The 18,482-nt window shown below is 40.7% G+C and overlaps 1 protein-coding gene across 1 annotated transcript in view; it reads left to right on the forward strand.

Annotated features, from left to right (window-relative positions):
• The window catches only part of prkcab (protein kinase C, alpha, b), a 101,413-nt gene that overhangs the window by 54,563 nt on the left and 28,368 nt on the right, over positions 1-18,482 (forward strand). The window contains exons 4-5 of the mRNA XM_044331747.1: positions 12,078-12,189; positions 14,019-14,147. Of these exons, the coding sequence (XP_044187682.1) occupies positions 12,078-12,189; positions 14,019-14,147 (241 nt within the window). The remainder of the gene's footprint in view (positions 1-12,077; positions 12,190-14,018; positions 14,148-18,482) is intronic.

An 18,482-nucleotide genomic window follows, 5' to 3' on the forward strand; every position in this document is an offset into this window, starting at 1 on the left:
TCTCTCTCTCTTATACACTCCATAGGCTTCATGTGCATTCTGCAATTTCCTGGGTTTGTTTGCTTGTTGATGTTACATGGCCTGTGAGCACTTGTGTAAAGCTGCGCTCCTCATGCTCATCAATGAAGAAGATAAAGGATTCCTCAGAGATGATTATTATCAAATCCTGCGGGTGATGCTCGTAATTCGAAGAATGTGTAAAGTATCAGGAGCTTAATGGTGTTTTCAGCGCTATAGGCACAGGCAGATACGCGCTCATGTTATTGACTATTTCCTCACAAAAGGCTACAACATGAGGTTTGGTGCTTTTTAAGAGTATGTATGAATCAATAGGTCACATGACTTCAAGTGACAGAAAATGAAACTGAATGTCCTTATTTTAGTTTCCTATCGTATGTGTGTGTGTGTGTGTCTGCAAGCGTTGCAAGTACATCTCCCTGTCTTCAGTGTTTGTTATGCATTAGTTAAAAATAGATTGTGTGTGTATGTGTGTGTGTGTGTGAGAGAGAGAGTTAAATCGAAATGGCCACCTGGGGCCTGTCCTCCTTGGTTTCCGTGGCGATGTCACAGTGATTAACATGCAGGTATGTTAACAGCCAGTTGTCCGGTTCTCCTGCAAGTTAAAGCTTTAATAAACACACCTGGGGAGCTGGGGTAAATCGGGGACTGCTGCAAAGCACTATGGGAAGGCAGCTGATGGATGACCTAAAAAGTTTTGTCGTTTCCCCTCCTTTTTTTTTCTTAAGCATTTATGACAGTATTGTAATAGTTGGCTCGTGTTCTTGTCAAACTGCCCTATGTGAAAAATCTGATTTTGTTAGCACAGTAAAACATTGTGTGTAATTATTTGCTATTGAACTGAGATGGAAGTGTCTGCACAAAACAGGAAAAGTGAGAAAAACACTTTATGGATATTCTTAGCCAGCAATTATTCTCTGCACGTCTGGTTCGTGCCTCATTATTTTTAGCTCTACCTGCACGCTAAAGGTCCTCTTGTTTTTGTCCTCATTCTGCATAATGTGGTGTTTTTTATATTTAGTTAATTCCTGACTGTGATGTTTTCCTAATTAGACACGTTTGTAGTCTCTGGTAAGACAGAAAAGTGGAAGTGACGCTGAGCTTTTGCTGGATTGCAGAGGCATGCAGTCTTATTAACCCTCTGGGGTCTTATTAGTTGTCTACGATTGCAAAAGCACTCACTTGTCACTTTTAATAATGTCTCAGTAACGGTTGTATGTAGCGACTTACTTTAAAAACTGTCCTGCAGTGCACCATTCAGCCGTTACAACGAGCTGTCACTTGTTCTTATAATCCATCCAGGGGCTTGATTATCCATCAAGGAACCACTGTGTTATTTTTGGACACTTATAAAAGCAATTATTTTATGTTTTATGTATTTATTTATCTTATATCAGCTGTACAAACAACTCTTGAGTGTTTTTGTGAATGAGATTGCTGCCAGGCACGTGGACTCTCATCCAATCACAAGCTGTTATTGGGTGATGAACCAATGACGGTTACAAAATGGCCTATCGCCAATTTACAAAGGTGATTGTAGACATGTATGCTCTCCTTCAGAGAGTAAATAATGTGTCAAGATAGTTATCTGAGGTTTATTGAGCTACGTAAAGACATGTTCCTACCACTGTGCACACTTTGACCATTGAAACATGTGCACATTACACATATAGTGAAATATGTGTTTTATTCTGTTTGGTGTTTTATTCTGTTTGCAATCATTTTATTACTGAACAGAAATTGAGAAACGGAGAAATCAGCTTGGTGGAAGTGGTGTGAGGCAAAAATTTCCATATTCAAAAAACCCCACAAAAACACACCAAGACACAAATATGGACAGTTTTGATAAAAATGTAAATTGCTCTGTTTTTCTGTGTAATAGAGACTTTTTTTTACCTAAGGCCTTGGGCTACACATGTGAAGGTTGTAATCATTTGCGCATAGTTGTTTTTTTGTGGAAAATGGATAAAGTGGATAAAAATTCCATTTTTATGTTTGACTTCTTTTTATAATGTCATGTGATATCACTGCAGCATACATATTCAAATAGCTCATGTTGTCCTGACAACAACAAAACATGTTTATTACTTGCTTGTAACTCAGTACTGAATTTATACAAATGTTTATATATTACAGTAAGAGATTTGAGGCACCAGTAACAGAAAAAAATGGCTCAGACCCCTGAGGGTTCATTAAAGACATATCTCTCTGTAATTGGCTCAGTGTTTTTTTTTTTGTTTTGTTTGTTTTTTTTGACTGAAATTGTGTGTTGGTTAATTGATTAGTTGATTTTTGCTTGAAATTTCAAGCAAAAATGAAAAACGTTCTCTGATCCCAGACTCTGGACTTTTTTCAGTAGTTTCTGGTATTTTACAGATCAAGCAATTAATCAAGAAAATGATCAATCTTCCCTAGATTTATTTGAAATTTTATTTATCTGTCGAGCACTGAGCAAATCCACTGAAGCAAATTTAGGTTCGGAGCCCTGCTTTAAGACACCACAGTGGTAGTAATGAGGGTCTGGGAGATCAAACTGGCAAAGATCAGGCCCGCATAACAACATATAATGAAACCGCAGAATTTTTTTTCATACATACATGTATTTTACATTTGCACTCAGTAGTATTGACTGTAAAAGTATTTTTGCTTCATAAAGTGAATCCACAGCTCACTATTATTTAATGCTTGTTGCATGTTGCATGCATTTAAACTATTTATTGTGATGCAAACACAAAGAACAGCTCACAGACATGATCATGTTGAATCATGCAAAATGAGAATTAAAAGTACCAACTACTCATCAAAACAGCTCGATAATCATCTCTCAGGTCTGATACAGTTTGACACAATCTGCATGTGTATAATCAGTTGCATGTGGAGCTGTATATGTGTTGGCCTGGTATAAGTGCTGTGGCACGCTTGGATTCCTATCACTCTAAGTGGGATTCTCCACTACCTCTTGACAAAGTCAACTATCCTCTGAACAGCTCACAATCATTTAGCTCAATTACCACTGAGCAGAGATGGTGCCGTCACCACTGGCGTCTCCTAATGGAGCCCGACAACTGCAGCCACAGAGACCTCCAGTCAGATAGCAGAGCACCCAGGGTGCAATGATACGGCTCCTGTTGAATATCGCAACAAAGGCTTAGTTGCTGCTTATTCATGGGGACTTTGTGAGGCGCACACACATTCACACACACACACACACACACGTGCATATAAAAGCAGGCTTCATATCCTAGTCAGTCTAATTAAATGCTGTGTTTGATGATGAAAGTTGGGTGTGATGAAAGGGTGTGTGCTGTTCAGAGGAGAAGTGTGAATGCATCTGAACACTGGATCTCTCCTCTACTGTTAATTAGAGCACGACAGGGAAGGATTAAGGGCCCGACACCTGTGGCTGCTGGATTTGATTGCACTCTGTACTCTGCGTGTGTGTGTGTGTGTGTGTGTGTGTGTGTGCCCGCTTCCGTGATAGTTATGTTTGCTTGCAGCTGTTGCATAATATTGTGTATGCCACGCCATATCGCAAAACTTTATCACTCTCGGAAAAAAAAAACCCCAAGAGAAATACTTCTTCTCAGCTAACCGCTGCTGCATCAACTCCATAATTGACCAAACATCTCATCATCAAAAATTGCCGTATCCCTTAATCCAGTGAGCCTGCTTAGAGATTGCTGACATTGCTCTCTGTACCATTTTTCACTAATGAGCTCATTCATATCCTGCGTGTGTGTGTGTGTGTGTGTGTGTGTGTGTGTGTGTGTGTGTGTGTGTGTGAGTGGCATGTTTGATATCCTAATGCCTTTTGATGTTTAATTCACCAACAAGACTAGAAAGGCGTACAATCAGAGGAGGCACACAACAAATGACAGATATACAAGACATGTATTTACTGCCAGGAGAACAGGCAGGCACAAACACACTTCGTATAACATCAGTGAGCTTCAAAACAGTGTAATATTTCAAAAAAAAAAAAAACTGTCTGAATGTGCACGAAACATCCTCATTTTTGATGTATGGAAGCTGAGAATGCATATGACTTCTCTCTAATATCTGTTTTTAAAGTTCTCAGTTTGTATCGGCTATCTGATTTACAGGCTATAAATCTGTCTTGTTCATAATGAGGCTACAGCAGGGCAGTCCGAAGGCGATGGCCCATTAAACACTGACAGGCTGCTGCAGGTGGAGAGAGAGACAGATGAATGATGGATAGTCAGTGCAGGTGTCAGTCTCTCCCGTCACAGCCACAGTTGCTAGTATGAAGATACAGATGAACCTCATGCAGTCATAACGGTTGCTGAGAAATAATAGAGGGGATGACATGTTAATAAGTAGGTCATTGTGATGTTTTTAAATCAGTTCCCAGCTTTCTGTTATCTGCTTTGTTTTCACCCTCTTTACATCTTGCCCTTATTCCTCACATTGAGTGTGCCTGCCGCTGTTCTACTGTTGATGTATCTCATGTCAGCTCTTCCGCCCCTCTGTCCTCTGTCTTCTTTTCTTTTCTACTGAGTCACAGCTTCATTATTGTTTTTATCAGTGTCAGAAGACAGATTAGTCCCTACAAGTGACACGATTGATTGCTTGTATCCAATCTTCACCCCAGGAGTTCTGTGGCTGCTGAATGGCTCAGTGTGTGTGTGAGACTGTAGACAGTAATACTTTGGCAATCATGTGTCTATTTGACATCAGAGGACTTGCACTGTAACATATTATTCTTTTGAAGACTAAAAACTAAATATTCCTTTTTAAACATGGCAAAGCAGCATTAGATATAATGATGCATATAATTGGAATAAGCTTCCAGAAGATCTGGACTGTCATGGGTGCAGAATCCAACTACTACTGTCCACTTTAGTGTTTAACTCATGGCTTATGACTGGCTCTTCTCTGCGCTCCATTAACATTACGAGCATGGGGCCTGTTTCAATCAATTCGCCACATGCAAGCTGCAGTTTGCAACATGAGATCGTTTCCTTCTATGTTAATTTTGACACTAATAGAAACATATTTACGATCCATGCATGAGCATGCAAGAGCCTAGCCAAGCAAATTAATCTACAATTTGTGAGTGACAGTCATTTGTGAAATGTGAAAAGCAGTGCACGCAAATCACTTTTGCGAAACAGGACCCAGGTCTATATTCTTTCCGGTGTAGCTTGCATCTCTGAAGTGTAAAATTCACTTCTGCATGTATATATATGCCTATAATCATTAAAAAATAGATAATATTTAGGGATTTGTATCATTTGTTACTGACACTTACAACAGAATGCAGCTTTTTTTTATTTCTCATTTATTTGTGTCACTTCTTCTCCAAAGTCTGTAAAGCAGGAGGAGGAATGCTCTGTTTTTTTCTTCTGCTAATATACGCCAATTAGAAATACGGAGGCATGCTGTAGTAATTAATAATAGTATAATACAATGCCACCAATTTTTTCTTACCATCGATCATAAATGAGCAGCAAACGTGTTGAATATGCTTGTAAAACAAAAAAATGTCATCAAGAGAGCTTTACACAATACGGGAAATGTAGAAGAACAGACTGCTTCATTTCTGAGACTTTCAGTGCACATTTGAACCCCAGCAGAGGCGTAATAACTTCAACATCAGTCTTTCTTCAATTAACACCTGTTCCGTTGTTACACATTGTGAATAAATACCTAGAGATGTTTCCTTTCTTTCTGTCAGCTAATCAGCACATACATTACATACAGTAATGCCAGCATGTTTGGCAGGTTCGACCGTCAGTCTTCGCTCTGTGTAATTGTGTAATTGACAGAGTTCGGCTCCACATTGTGGACACATGCCTGTTCGCTGAGGCCCACAGTGGCTGACTGGCTGACTATGCAAAGTGTCAACTCTTGGCCTGGAGATTTGGTGTTATTTCGTTGCCACCCACCCGCACACCCACAGACGCAGACACACACAGACTCACACAGTCCTGCTCTGTCCATCTGTCCATTCATCCTTCTCTGCATTTTTCTCTTCAGTTCTGACCATCAGTGCTTGAGGATGCCTCATCTTTCTACATCCACACTATAACTTTTTATCACTTTTCGCATCTTTCAGAGCCAATCGCTTGCTTTCGAACGCAACACAAATCTCTTTCTCTATCTTTCTGTCACTCACGCTCACGGAAAGATGTTTGTACACACACTCTATTTTTTTTTAAACCAGTGCAATATGCAGTGTGTGCCCTTCATCGCTGCAGGTCAGACTGTTGTCTGTTCAGTCACAGCTGTGGGCAGTGTTTGTTTGGACTAGCCTGACAACACTGGTTGTTTAGGAGTCACACTACCAGGAGAGAATAATCTCAGATAAAAACATCTTTTCTTTTTCAGCTGTGCAGCTGAGCTTCAGCCTTCAGGAAAATGAACATCTCATCATCATATGAGTTTGGCTCTGAGATTGATGTATACTGTAGCGGTGTTCAACTCCCTCCTTGGCTGTAGTGTTGTCGTCTTTTCTTGAACATGCACACACTTAAGTTTAGCAAAGCCACAAAGTGATTTACCCTCTACTTGTTTTGCTTCTTCTCTCCACTGTTTGCTTTCCCTCTGCTGACTCTCAGTGTATCACAGAGTTTTCTCAAACCCATTATCACCATAGCAACTGTTCAGTTCACTTTGCCCCAACCCCCCCCCCAAGCCCCTCATCCTGACACATACACAGTATCATTGTGGTCTTTTTAATTGTAGTTTCAGTGTTTTCTCGTTTGTTGATGTTTTTGAAAGATTTTTAGATTCCTCACAGAGATGTTCTGGGACCATTTTGCTGTTATCTAACGTGTGTTTGTGCAGCGCATAAATATTTTCACTAACTGTCTGGTGAAGCGAATACCAAAAAATTCCCTGATGGGACTTCACCACAACAAATCTCTCAAACAAATCAGTCCTCTAATCTGTTGGTATCATTATTCTGAATACCTGAACTGGGGATTTGGGATGTTTAAATTCAGAAATTCTTTTCTGTTCTTCCCAGTAAAAGATGAGCGTCACTGTGCTGAGTGTTGAGATCAGAGCTGACTCAGGTCCAGTTGTTCTCTGCTGGACTTCTTCAACCCTCTTAGCTGACTGTCTCTCTTAACACAGAGATCAGTTGAACGTAAGGGACTCTTTCCTTTTCTAAGTCGCTTTATCAACACTTATTATTCTGCATGCGGGTGATCAAATACTTTATTCATTTATCACACACGTTGAGTAAAATATTAAAATCCAGGATGACTTTTTATGGGCATACAGTTACATCAAGTTGAACATTTTTGATGTCTTGAGTTTGCTTTCATATATATTTCTATTGTATTCTGCCTGATATTTTTCTATCTTTGAAAAGTATTTTCCCAAAGCTTCATAGCACTGCATGATTATATGACATTATGAAAGACTTTAATTTTCATTCTAGAAAAGTCTAATGCAGGGCTGCAACTTTTAATATTTAATAATCTGCTGATTATTTTATTTAGTCGATGAAATGTTAAAATTTGTGGGGGAAAAAAGCGTTTCTGAAAGCACAGCAATATCTTCAATTTGCTTGTTTTTCCAAATAATGCTCCAAAATCCCATTATATTGATATTACTGTCATATACAACAAAGAAAAATAACCTATCATCTCATTGAGAAGTTGAAACCAGAAGAACATGTGGCATTTTGGCTCAAAAAATAACTTTTTGACCATCTATAAAAATAGTCGGGCAACTCAATAATTGTCCGACCCAACAGATGCAGGGTGTCGGGAAGAAAAATGTTCAACAATTGCTTTGTCAGAGTTTGAAAAGAAAAGTGTTTTTGATTTTTTTTTTTTTGCCATCTCATCTAGTTTGACAACTTGTATGACATATGAAGAATTTTTTTAATTTAATTTCTGTGAACCATTAACCATTTGACTATCACTCTGGAGTAAGGATCATTATACCAAATGAGTCACACCTGTGTCGCTCTGTGCACACTCTACAGCATGTACAGTGGATGATGAAGGGTTACTTCATTCTTCATAAAATGTAAATTTTTTGCTGTTGGTGGAACACTGAAGTCAGTCCCTGCCACTTTCTTACCAATCACCTACAGTATGTACATTTCTAAAGGACAATAAACTGTGATTAGTCAGGTTTCAACGTGTAGTCTGCATTTTCTTTCAGCCAAGTCACAGCAAGAATGTATGACTCTTTGATCATCTAAAGTCAGATTATACTGGTTCTTGTGGCATTTTCCCTAAAGTCTGCAGAAATTCCTTAGGGACACTTTCGCTTGACAAGAAGATCCTCTGGTTTCTCTAACTACCAGGTTAGATGAATCATATCAAATCAAATGCTCAAACATGGATGAAGATCACAGGCTGAATAAAGCTTTTGCTTTTGAAGCATCAAAAGGGGAAATTACATTTTCGGCTGTCAGCTCAATTTGTATGAAGCAAATGTGAAGGTAGCTCTGAAAGATGGATTAACCCCAGACATGAATCACATCAGCCTCTCCACTCTCCCTTTCACTTTTATAGCAATATTTTCCAATTAGCAATTAGATATTATTACCTCTGGTGACGATGCGCCTGTTGATGCCCGACTATAATTAGCGAGACCTGTGTTTGACTCATTGTCACTCTGCGCTCATCATCGACTTCCTCCTCTTCTGCTTGATGTGGCCCTCATTGCGCTCCGAGGAATTCGGCAGCAGCATCATCTCGCCTCACTTCAACCAGCTTCCCCCCTAGTTTCGCCTCAGCAGCTCTGTCTGTTAGCGTCGGCGGTTTGCCCGCTCGCATCTTTGCCCGTCACTGCATGATGTCCAATATGAAAATGGCTGAGAGGATATTTGATAGATACAAACTGAAATGATGAAGTTTAAGATGTGCCAGACTCCACATTTAGATGTTCAAATTTGATTTATTTTACATTTTTTACATTTATTTCCCAGTGCTTCAGCTCTATGACTCATCTCTTTTAGACCTTAGATGTTTGTCTGTCTACCGATGATTGAGTCATATATTCTTGTCATAGCTGGCGCAGTTCAGCAACAATTAAAACATAGACAGATCACCTAAAACAAGAATGGTCTGCCTGTGAAGAGACTGTTATTAACATTTCTTGTTGCGGACAGCTCAAAGGGTTCTGTAATTCTTAATTAACATTCATAATAAACACTTGAAGAAGCTGTCATGACAACTTCAAAGACATGTTTTCTATCGGACAGTTAGACACTGTGCTCCATTTTGACACTATGCAACACGGGCCCTCTAATTCTGCTTGAAGAAATTAAAAATGTCAACGAATGTGTGTTCACTTGAACAGTTGATGTTAATGTGGCAGCGTGGGCCATGATGAAAGCTGCCAAAATTGCTGCCTCTCCAAGTGTTTGCACATTTAAATATTATGCATATCATTGTGGTGGATAACCTACACTGTGTTATGTTGCAGTGTCACCTGTTTCTTTATATTTTCGAGGGGCTGAGCTTGACTTTAAGCAAATAAAACCTGTTTAGACGTTGTCAGAGAGGTCTTGTGTGGTCTTTTTGAAGGCTATGCTTTGTGTTGTGTCTTCCAGCAACAATCGAAGGCTCAGACTGAATGTGAGTGGAAACCCTGCCATTTCAATTTTTACCCACGGCTCCCCAGAGGGGGGAGGGGGTGCACGAAGAGACAATGACGCAGGGTAAAAGAGAGAAAGTGTATAAAGGGAGATGAGAAAGAGAGAGAGAAAAGAAGTCTTGCCATAAAAGTGAGAAACATCCAGGGCTCGCTGTCCAGAGACTTTGAGGGGAAGAGAGTGAGGAACATAAAGTCAAAGACAGAGAAAGAAATGAAGAGGAGGGAGATACTATCTTCATTGGTCCCTGGTGTCTGCTGTTTTCAGTCAGCAAGTCTCTTTTAAAATAAATCCAATGTTCCCACAATTGAAGAGTTGAAAAGAGTGACTGTTCATGGGGGTGAAAATGGGGTTGCAGGAGGAGGGAGACCCAGGAGAGGAAACTCAGGACATGAGGGGCATGACCATAAGTCCATCTGTGGTATTTATTTTTTTTTTCTCCTCTGTCTCAAGATGTGCCTCCAGGAAAGGCCGAAAGAAAGGAGCAAAAATAGCACGCTTACTCAAAGGAGAACACGCTAATTAGATTTTTCCGGGACCCTCACGCCACTGAGTCATTTCCCTGCCAATCACACCCTAACTACTCAACAACTTCCTCCTCTTTTATACGCAGACTCCCCCTCCACATCTCTCTGTTGTCATGTCGCCTTCTCACTCTTTTCCTTCTTCTGCCGTCATGTTGTTTGCTTGATTTAGCGTGTTTGTGGAAAAAGGGCACTTTTCAATGATGCGGGCCCACTTACTCAGTCAGTGGCCTGTATAATTACACATGCAGCCATTCTGACACATTTCAGCGTGATGGAGGCGACGCTGGTGGGGGTTTATCCACCCTCATTTGCAGGGCTTTAATTACAGCGATGTTTGTTTTGTGGTGATTGTAGAAATTAGCTAACCTCAGCTATCACAATACTGACTGGAAAATGTATGAATCGATTAACAACAAAATGTAACTTGGCGCTGTTGATATATGTTTAGAATCATTTTTGATAATGTCATCCACTTTCTACTGTTCTGCCTGTTCACTTGAATGCAATTTCTTGGAAACTTATAAGAGCATCAATCCCCAACTGCTCATTAGCGCAATTTTTACTCAACCTTAGAGCCAGATGTTGTAGCCAAGATAAACAGTTGCTCTGTTAGACTGTTCCTGGCACCATACGATCAGTCTACGTTGTGTATTTTTGCTTTAAAAACATTTGAGGAGTGAAACAGGGAGGATGGTGGGAAGGCTTCCAGGATGACAAGATGGAGAGAACTGACACCAAGCACAAAATCACTCGAACCTTACACATTCCCACACACTGATAACAGTCTAACATTTCCTTCCCATCTGGATCTTTCTTTCTTTCTTTCTTTCTATCTTTCATCAGTCTCGTCCACTGATGATGTGATGGATACGATGAAGATTAATAATTATTTATTCATAGTGTGATTTATTCATAGTGTGATTTGCAAATCATACAGCTAAAACTCAGTTCCCATTCATAGCTCTTTGCGATCCATTATATCGTTAATCTCAGGCATTAGAGTGATGAACAGATGTCATAAGAAAGGTCCATTTATATTCACTTTAACAAAAATGTTACAAAGAGAATAAGTTCCTCTTAGCCCCAAACTACAGTATGCCTTCTGAACATTTTTCGTGAGGGCTTTTTGAAGAAGTGAAAAATCTTTACTTAAACCTGCAGTGCAGAACTTTTACAGATAAATGAACGCCATTATCATTCAAGCCTTTGCCAAACAACGTAACACAATGCTGATTAAGCCTATCACCGCCAAATAAATCTCTCTGTATTTCCCAGTATACAGAATTTTTAAATCTCATGTCAGGTGGGACATTCCCGCTCTGGCTGTTTGAATGCACACCCAGAGACTTCCACCTGCTGAGCGGGCCAACTTCCAGTTAGCGCTCTGCTAACTTGAATGGGGATAAAATAATTTAATGAAATTTTGTGCTGACATTCATGGTCCCCAGGGGATGAATCCTAACTGATTTGGTGATTCCCTGACTTTTCATTTAGCGTCATAATCAGGCTGACATTTTAATTGGTCCAACACTTTGGTTTATGACTAAACATTTGCAAAATTATTAATGCCATTCCCTTCAGCCACAGCTGTACAAAGTTGTCATTGTGAGCACTGAGCAATGACACGTTAGCATGCTAACCTTAGCCAAATGCCAGCAATAGCATTTAGCTATCTTTAAATACAGCCTCACAGAGCTGCTAGCATGACTGCAGACTCTTAGCCTTGTTTTCGCCACCCTTCCTGTTGTGTCTTATGTTTATTTTAAGACCCTGGAGTAATTTAATTGGGAAATTCCAATGTCAAATTTGAATATCATCTGTGCTTGTGCCTTGATAACTTTGTTCTGCCTGAAAATGACAGTGAAGAAAAGTTTCAGAAAATAAAATTGAAGACCATCAGTTTCCTAATATATCTTATATATTCTATGTCTCTTTTTGTTTTCCAGGACCCCAGAAGCAAACACAAGTTCAAGATCCACACATACGGAAGTCCCACCTTCTGTGACCACTGCGGTTCGCTGCTGTACGGGCTCATCCACCAGGGGATGAAATGTGACAGTGAGTGCACACCCCTGTATGTCTCTGTGTGTGTGCGTGCATGCGTACGTGTATGCTGTGCTGGTTTCCGTCCTACAGCCGACCCTAATGAGAACAGATGGGAATAGACTGGTACTGTACTAGTCTCAGCCACATCTGCAGACCAGGCAGAATTCTCTGTCCCTCCCTGTGCTCCCATTCTTTCCACCCACACTCCTCTATCAACTCTTCCTTTAGTATATATGACCCCATCCTGCAGTGTATTTTTCTCATTTTGATTTGCCTTTTCTTTCCTCTTTGCTCTCCTCGTTCTTCTCCCTCTACTCCCACAATCCCTCGTTCTCCTCGACATGCTCTTTTTCTTATCTCCCTTTTCTCCTTTACATCCCTCACTGTACCTCCATTGTCCACCCCCCTCCCCTCCTCTTTCCAAGTCGCCTCCGTCCATCACCCTCCCTCCCCCTCTCCTCCTCTTACTCTGTCTATCCATCTGTGGGTCTCGGGTGGCGGCCTCATCGCAGATGGTAATGGGAGCACACCAGAACAAATTGATGCGTCGAGGCCATCGCTATTGCGAGTTGCTTCCCCATCTCCCATCTCTCCTTGTCTCCTCCCAGCATGTCAGCCTGACAAGCCTGCCAAGTGGAGGAACGAAGGGACGGAGAGAGCGGGAGAGATGGATGGATGGTTGGATGGAGGAGAGGAGAAGAACAGGAGGAGGGAAGTGGAGGGCAGAAAATACAGAAGGGGGAGGGAGTTAGACAGAAAGTTAGAGGGCAGAAAAGGGACAGAGGAGGAAACGAGGGGGAAGAGGAGAACAAATGTTCTCTCTTCCCTCTGGTCCCTCATCTGTTTGGCTTTGTCAAAGCGTGTGTGTGTGTGTGTGTATGTGTGTTAGAGCACAAGCGTCTTTTCTAATGTCCATGTGAAAGTGATGGCTGTCTCATCTGCATACAGTGATTATACCATCACTAAGTTAATGTGGTAATTACTTATTGATGTTTTAGTGTACACAGCACATTGGAGACAAGCGGTGGCTACTTTGATTGCAGCTCTTACCCATCTAAAACAGACATTTCTGTACTGCATCGTGTCTAAAACAAATCATTTGCCACATTGAGTCTGCAGCCTAGCGTGCATCTGTTTGCAGACAGGAAAACATCAGCGAGCCTTAAAGACTTATAGACTTAATTAGTTTTGTTAAAATTAAACTATTGCATTCAACACTGAACAGGATTTTACTTCAATACATTGTGAGAGGTCCAGCTGACAGCTTCTAAAAGAGTCAGGGCCAAATATGTAGATGAATGCTCAGGGCAAATTCAGCAGTTCATTGGATATTCAAGTTGAAGGTTAAGTTTAGTGAGTACAAAGCCACAACTCCCCGTCCTCTGTGTTTGGTGTCATCAAATAGTTTTTTCTTTGTTTTTCATACATTCTGTTTTTGTTAAAGTTGCAGTAAGTAATTTTTATCTATTATTTGTTGGTTGAAATATGCTCCAAAGCATATCTTAATGTGGAGAGGTGTTGTCAAAGGCTTCTGCCACACAGGATAATTGAACAGCCAGGCAGCACTACAGAGATATTCCCTTGATGCCTACTGTATATAACATGCAGGACTCCATGTGCAAAACGCATCTGGTCAGCAGTCTCTCTCTCCTCACGTGTGCACATAACAAAATGCTTTTTATATTACTGTCAAATGTATTGTTGTCAGTGTGACTCTAGAAGTTCTTTCTCCTCTCTATTTGTCTGTGTGTCTTAGCCTCAGTGTGCGTGTTAAACCACAGTTTCCTTTACAGTTTCCTCAACACTCTGTATGTTCCCCTCTGCTTTCTGTCTCCTTCCAGCCTGCGACATGAACGTGCACAAGCAGTGTGTGGTCAATGTGCCAAGCCTGTGTGGGATGGACCACACAGAGCGCCGGGGTCGCCTCTTCCTCAAGATCGAGGTCAGCGGGGACAGACTACACGTCACAGGTTGGTCCTAGTCTCAGTCATTGTGGCTGCATGTTGCACTCGAGGCTGCTGAAGTCTAAGATTGACAAGAGCAAGTGGTTCCCTGATGGGAGTGAATGAATGATTCATTTTCAAGCCATTGAAAGACATCTCTGGGTTTATTCATATTTGGAACTTTGGGCATCTTTGAGTATCTTAATTAATGAAGTATTCAGAAAAATGTGTTTATTTATACTGAGCCAGTTATTTCTCTAGACAGAGAGGGGACTTTTCTCTTTCAGTGCAGGTTTGAATTCTGTTGCCAATGTTTTTAGTTTGGATATTTGGAGTAAGTGTGTGGTTTTTTTTTTAGCGGCGTATGGTCGGGGATGGGATTTTTTCACTTCACACGGATAATAATAATTCACAGTACCACACACTTGAAACTCACACAGAGAACCCTCTGTATGTAGCACTGTCCATGTCAGCATAAAAATTGAGTTGTGGCTGCCTCTGTAACCTGTGTGTCGCACGTGTGCGTATTTTCAACACCTCCAAATTATCCTGTCAGTCAAGAGCAGCACCTGGAGTGGGGAACTGTACAGTGTTAAAACCCTTTGGCAGGGAGAGAAATGACTGCTGGGTCACTTCCACAACCTCTCCTCCTCTTACACACACACATGCACACTCACACAGCAACATGGCGAGGCCGTGCTGGTTAGAGAATATGAATGCTGAGGCCAATAAAGTGTTTCTAACTCAGCGGGGATCGAACAGGAATAACCTCCAGCTATAGTACAGAAGGGATAAAGTTGACCTGTGTAATATTGCTTTCATAAAAATGTGTTTGTTTATAGTCTTCCAGATGAAAAGAAATAGGGAAGGAGAGAATGCTGTATTCACAGTAGTCTTACATCAGTGTTCGCTCTGCTTTTCACTTTATTAACTTGCCATCTGCTGTACACAACATCCAGTTATTTTGTCTGTTTGTCTCCTGAACAAGATGTGATCTATTGCACAAAACTGACAGTTACATGCTCTGTTCTATGTCCTTGTTTGCTTGTTTCTGTCTGTGAGTTTGACTGCGCGTGTGATGTGATGACCACCCTCAGCAAGAATGAGCAAAATGAGGCAGAGTGTTAACAGTGGTGACAGCGGTGGTCTTGTTGACATGGTTACCTCAGTCTTTTCAGATTAGGCTAAATGGACACCGGTGAAACTCAACTGGATCACATTCATGGAGGGAGTGGGCGAGACGGCTGTTACCATGTTAAATTGATGTGCTTTCTCTCCCTCTTTCTCTCTCTCCCCCCTTGTGTTGTCCTTGATTTTCTGCGTACACACACCAAAACACCCACCCGTGTTCCAGTGTTTACGAAAGCGTTGGTGCCGCTTCACACTGTGTCAACTTCAAGGAACATTCGACTGTGTGCTCTGCAGCACCTGCTCTTGGCATATGTGGTGACTGATTAAAATACAAACTTAAGACTTCTGTGTCTCTTTCCTTCATTATATGGTGGTTCTATCTGTCATAATTGGAGCTGTGACCAGTGATTATTTTTATTATAAAATAACCTGTTGATTCTTTTTCATGCGATTTATCATTTAAATGAAAATGTCAAAAAACTGTGAAAAACACTCACAACAATTTTCCATTTGACGTCATCAAATTGCCTGTTTTGTCTGACAAGCAGATCAAAAGATATTCAATCAACAATTATTTTTGCAAAAGAGAGAAAAAAAGCAAATTATTTTGCCTTTTCTGCTTGATAAACGACATGAACAATTAATCAGTTTTCAAAATTCTTAATTATAATCTGTTAATAGACTAATCAACTTATTGTTTAGCACTAATCTTCATGTATTGCTTACTTACACAATAATTAATTGGGTTCAGTGATTTTTTTTTTTTTTGACAACACTACTTTGATATATTATCAACTTTTAAGTTGATATGGCTAACATGCTAACAAACAAAATGCTTATTTACACGTCTGGCACACAAGAATCAACATTAGCATTAATTTGGAGTTGCACCTGACAAATTAACTGCTTTGGTCTCCACCAACTGCTGAGGGAAATATCTGGCTCTTTAGCTGCTAAATGCTCCACTATGTTCACCAGCTAGTCGCTAACTTTGTCTGTCTATTCATTGGTGCTGGGCGCATAAACGTAAAGTAGGTTTTTAGTGTTTCTTCAGAGCTATTTTGCTAAAACAGCTGCGTGTTCAGACCGAAAACAATTAGATCAGAGTAGTGACGGTGAATGAAAACAGTAAAGCTGCGGGCTGTGAAGCCAAAAGAATTAGCTGAAAGATGCTAAAACACTATGTGGAGCTGAGGGTAAGAACTGCAGAGTAGGAGGATAATTATTTGTGGGTTTGTCAATACAAGCAGCGTCTTTCACATTACACACATATTTTTGAGCCATTGTTAATATAAAACCGTGCAGCTTCATAAAGGACAGAAAGTTGGCTATCCTATAAATTATTTCTTTCTATCACTTCATTATTAATGTAAAAAATAAATATTTGAAATGTAAAGAAGGACAGTTCATTAAATTCCAAGGATCCAGATGAAGTGAAAAGGACAGAAAAAAAAAATGAAAGTGATGGACCAGCTGTGATAAAGCAGGGGCTTGTTGCTGCTGACTGAGAAAGAAAGAGAAAAGAAGATAAAGATCAATACTGAGAACAATACAGGAGGGAGAGACAGCAGATGAAGTGTATGTTCTGCAGTGTTTTGTTTGCGTTTTTGATTTTTTTTTTTCCTCTCTTTAATGGCAGTGGTCTGAACAGTGAAGCCCGAGCTTGTTCTCTATCTCCCCTCTGGCTCCCTCAGCCAAGTGGCGGGCCTTTGTGGTTCACCGCACCAATGTGAACTTGATTAAATCTTTCCAGCCAAGAAAACAGACACAACTCCCAGGCTCCCTCTGTAACCACCATCCTCTCCTCTTCTCCCACCCTTTTCCCTCTCTCTCTCTCTCTCTCTCTCTCCTCTCCATCCCTTCATCCGATATTGACATTTCCTGTTATCTTCTTCTACCTGTTCCTTTGAGACCGCAGCATGTCTTCCCCCGTCTCTTCATCTATTTTCCCCCCATACCTGCTGAGCTCCCGTACATTCACTCATGTCCTGTTTTCTCCCTCCCCTTTCTTCCTCAATAAGACATCAGCATCTGTCCTTTTTCTCTCATCCTCTCTTTTTCAACCAGCTGAGACCGTTGCTCAGCTGAGTGTCCTCTCCCTTCTGGCTCTAATGTCTCTTCTTCACCTCCCAAATTCCCTCTACATCCTCTGTCTCTTTTGCTCTTTCTCTACCTCTACTTCATCCTTTCTTTCTTTTTTTTTCTCCCCAATGATTACCCCCTTTACCCTTCTCTCACTCCTTTCCCTGATCGTCGTCTCTTCTAGCAAAAGTGACATAAATAACCTGCGGGCATGAGCAGACGTTTATTCTGGGGTTTTAAGAAAAGGCAAACATGCAAAGTCCCCCCATGACCTGCCTAATCACACACACACACACACACACACACATATAGGGCATCTGAGGATGAGGCCAAAGTGAGCACACAGCGGTTTACTCAGGGTGAGATTTCCTATTGCTGACATGCTCGCCTCAGGTTTAAAGCACAGTTGAGGAAGAGGAATACATTTTTTTCCTCCACTGACACAACTCATAGCACCATCGGGCCTAAAATAATATATAGATAAAGCTTTATTATCTGATATTCTGAGAGACTTTTAACAAATATGAGGATGACATTTATGTATCATCTGTATGTGTGTCTCTTATCTGATATATATTTTCATCACATCAGTAACACTATATTTTAACACCCCATGTAGCATTAATAAGCAGCACATAAACAATTCTAACGCACTAAAATGTGGTATAGACTGAATGATTGACGATATAAGTTTGAAAGTATTTATTAACTCAGTATCTCAGCTGTAGAGTTTGATTTTGTTTGCTGTATATTGTGTTGCTTTTGGCTGTTGACTTAACTGATATAATTCTCCTGTAAGTCTCAATGAATTTTTTATTTTAGGGGTGTGTGGGTGGAATTTTTAAAAAAAATGCCAAAGCACCACTCATGTCTCAGCTAAAACCCAGCCTTTGTTGAGTTTCCCACTTCCTTGTAACGTCCACAACAAGAAGTAGAAGCCTTTAAGTTAAATGTGCTTCTCCTCCCGCTCCTTCCACTGAGTGTGTGACATCTGAGTTCAGATCCCTGACGCCGCACGGCAGAGATCCATCCAGCTCCTGTTTGGCCTTGCAGCTTTCCCCACAGATTATCAGGCATTCATTGGTTGTACATGGCATTGTTATGCAACAACAGATTTGAATTTCAAAGCCTTTTCAGGGGAGATTACAC

The sequence above is a fragment of the Thunnus albacares genome, chromosome 17 (genome assembly GCF_914725855.1).
Source record: "Thunnus albacares chromosome 17, fThuAlb1.1, whole genome shotgun sequence".
Taxonomy (NCBI): Eukaryota; Metazoa; Chordata; class Actinopteri; order Scombriformes; family Scombridae; genus Thunnus; species Thunnus albacares.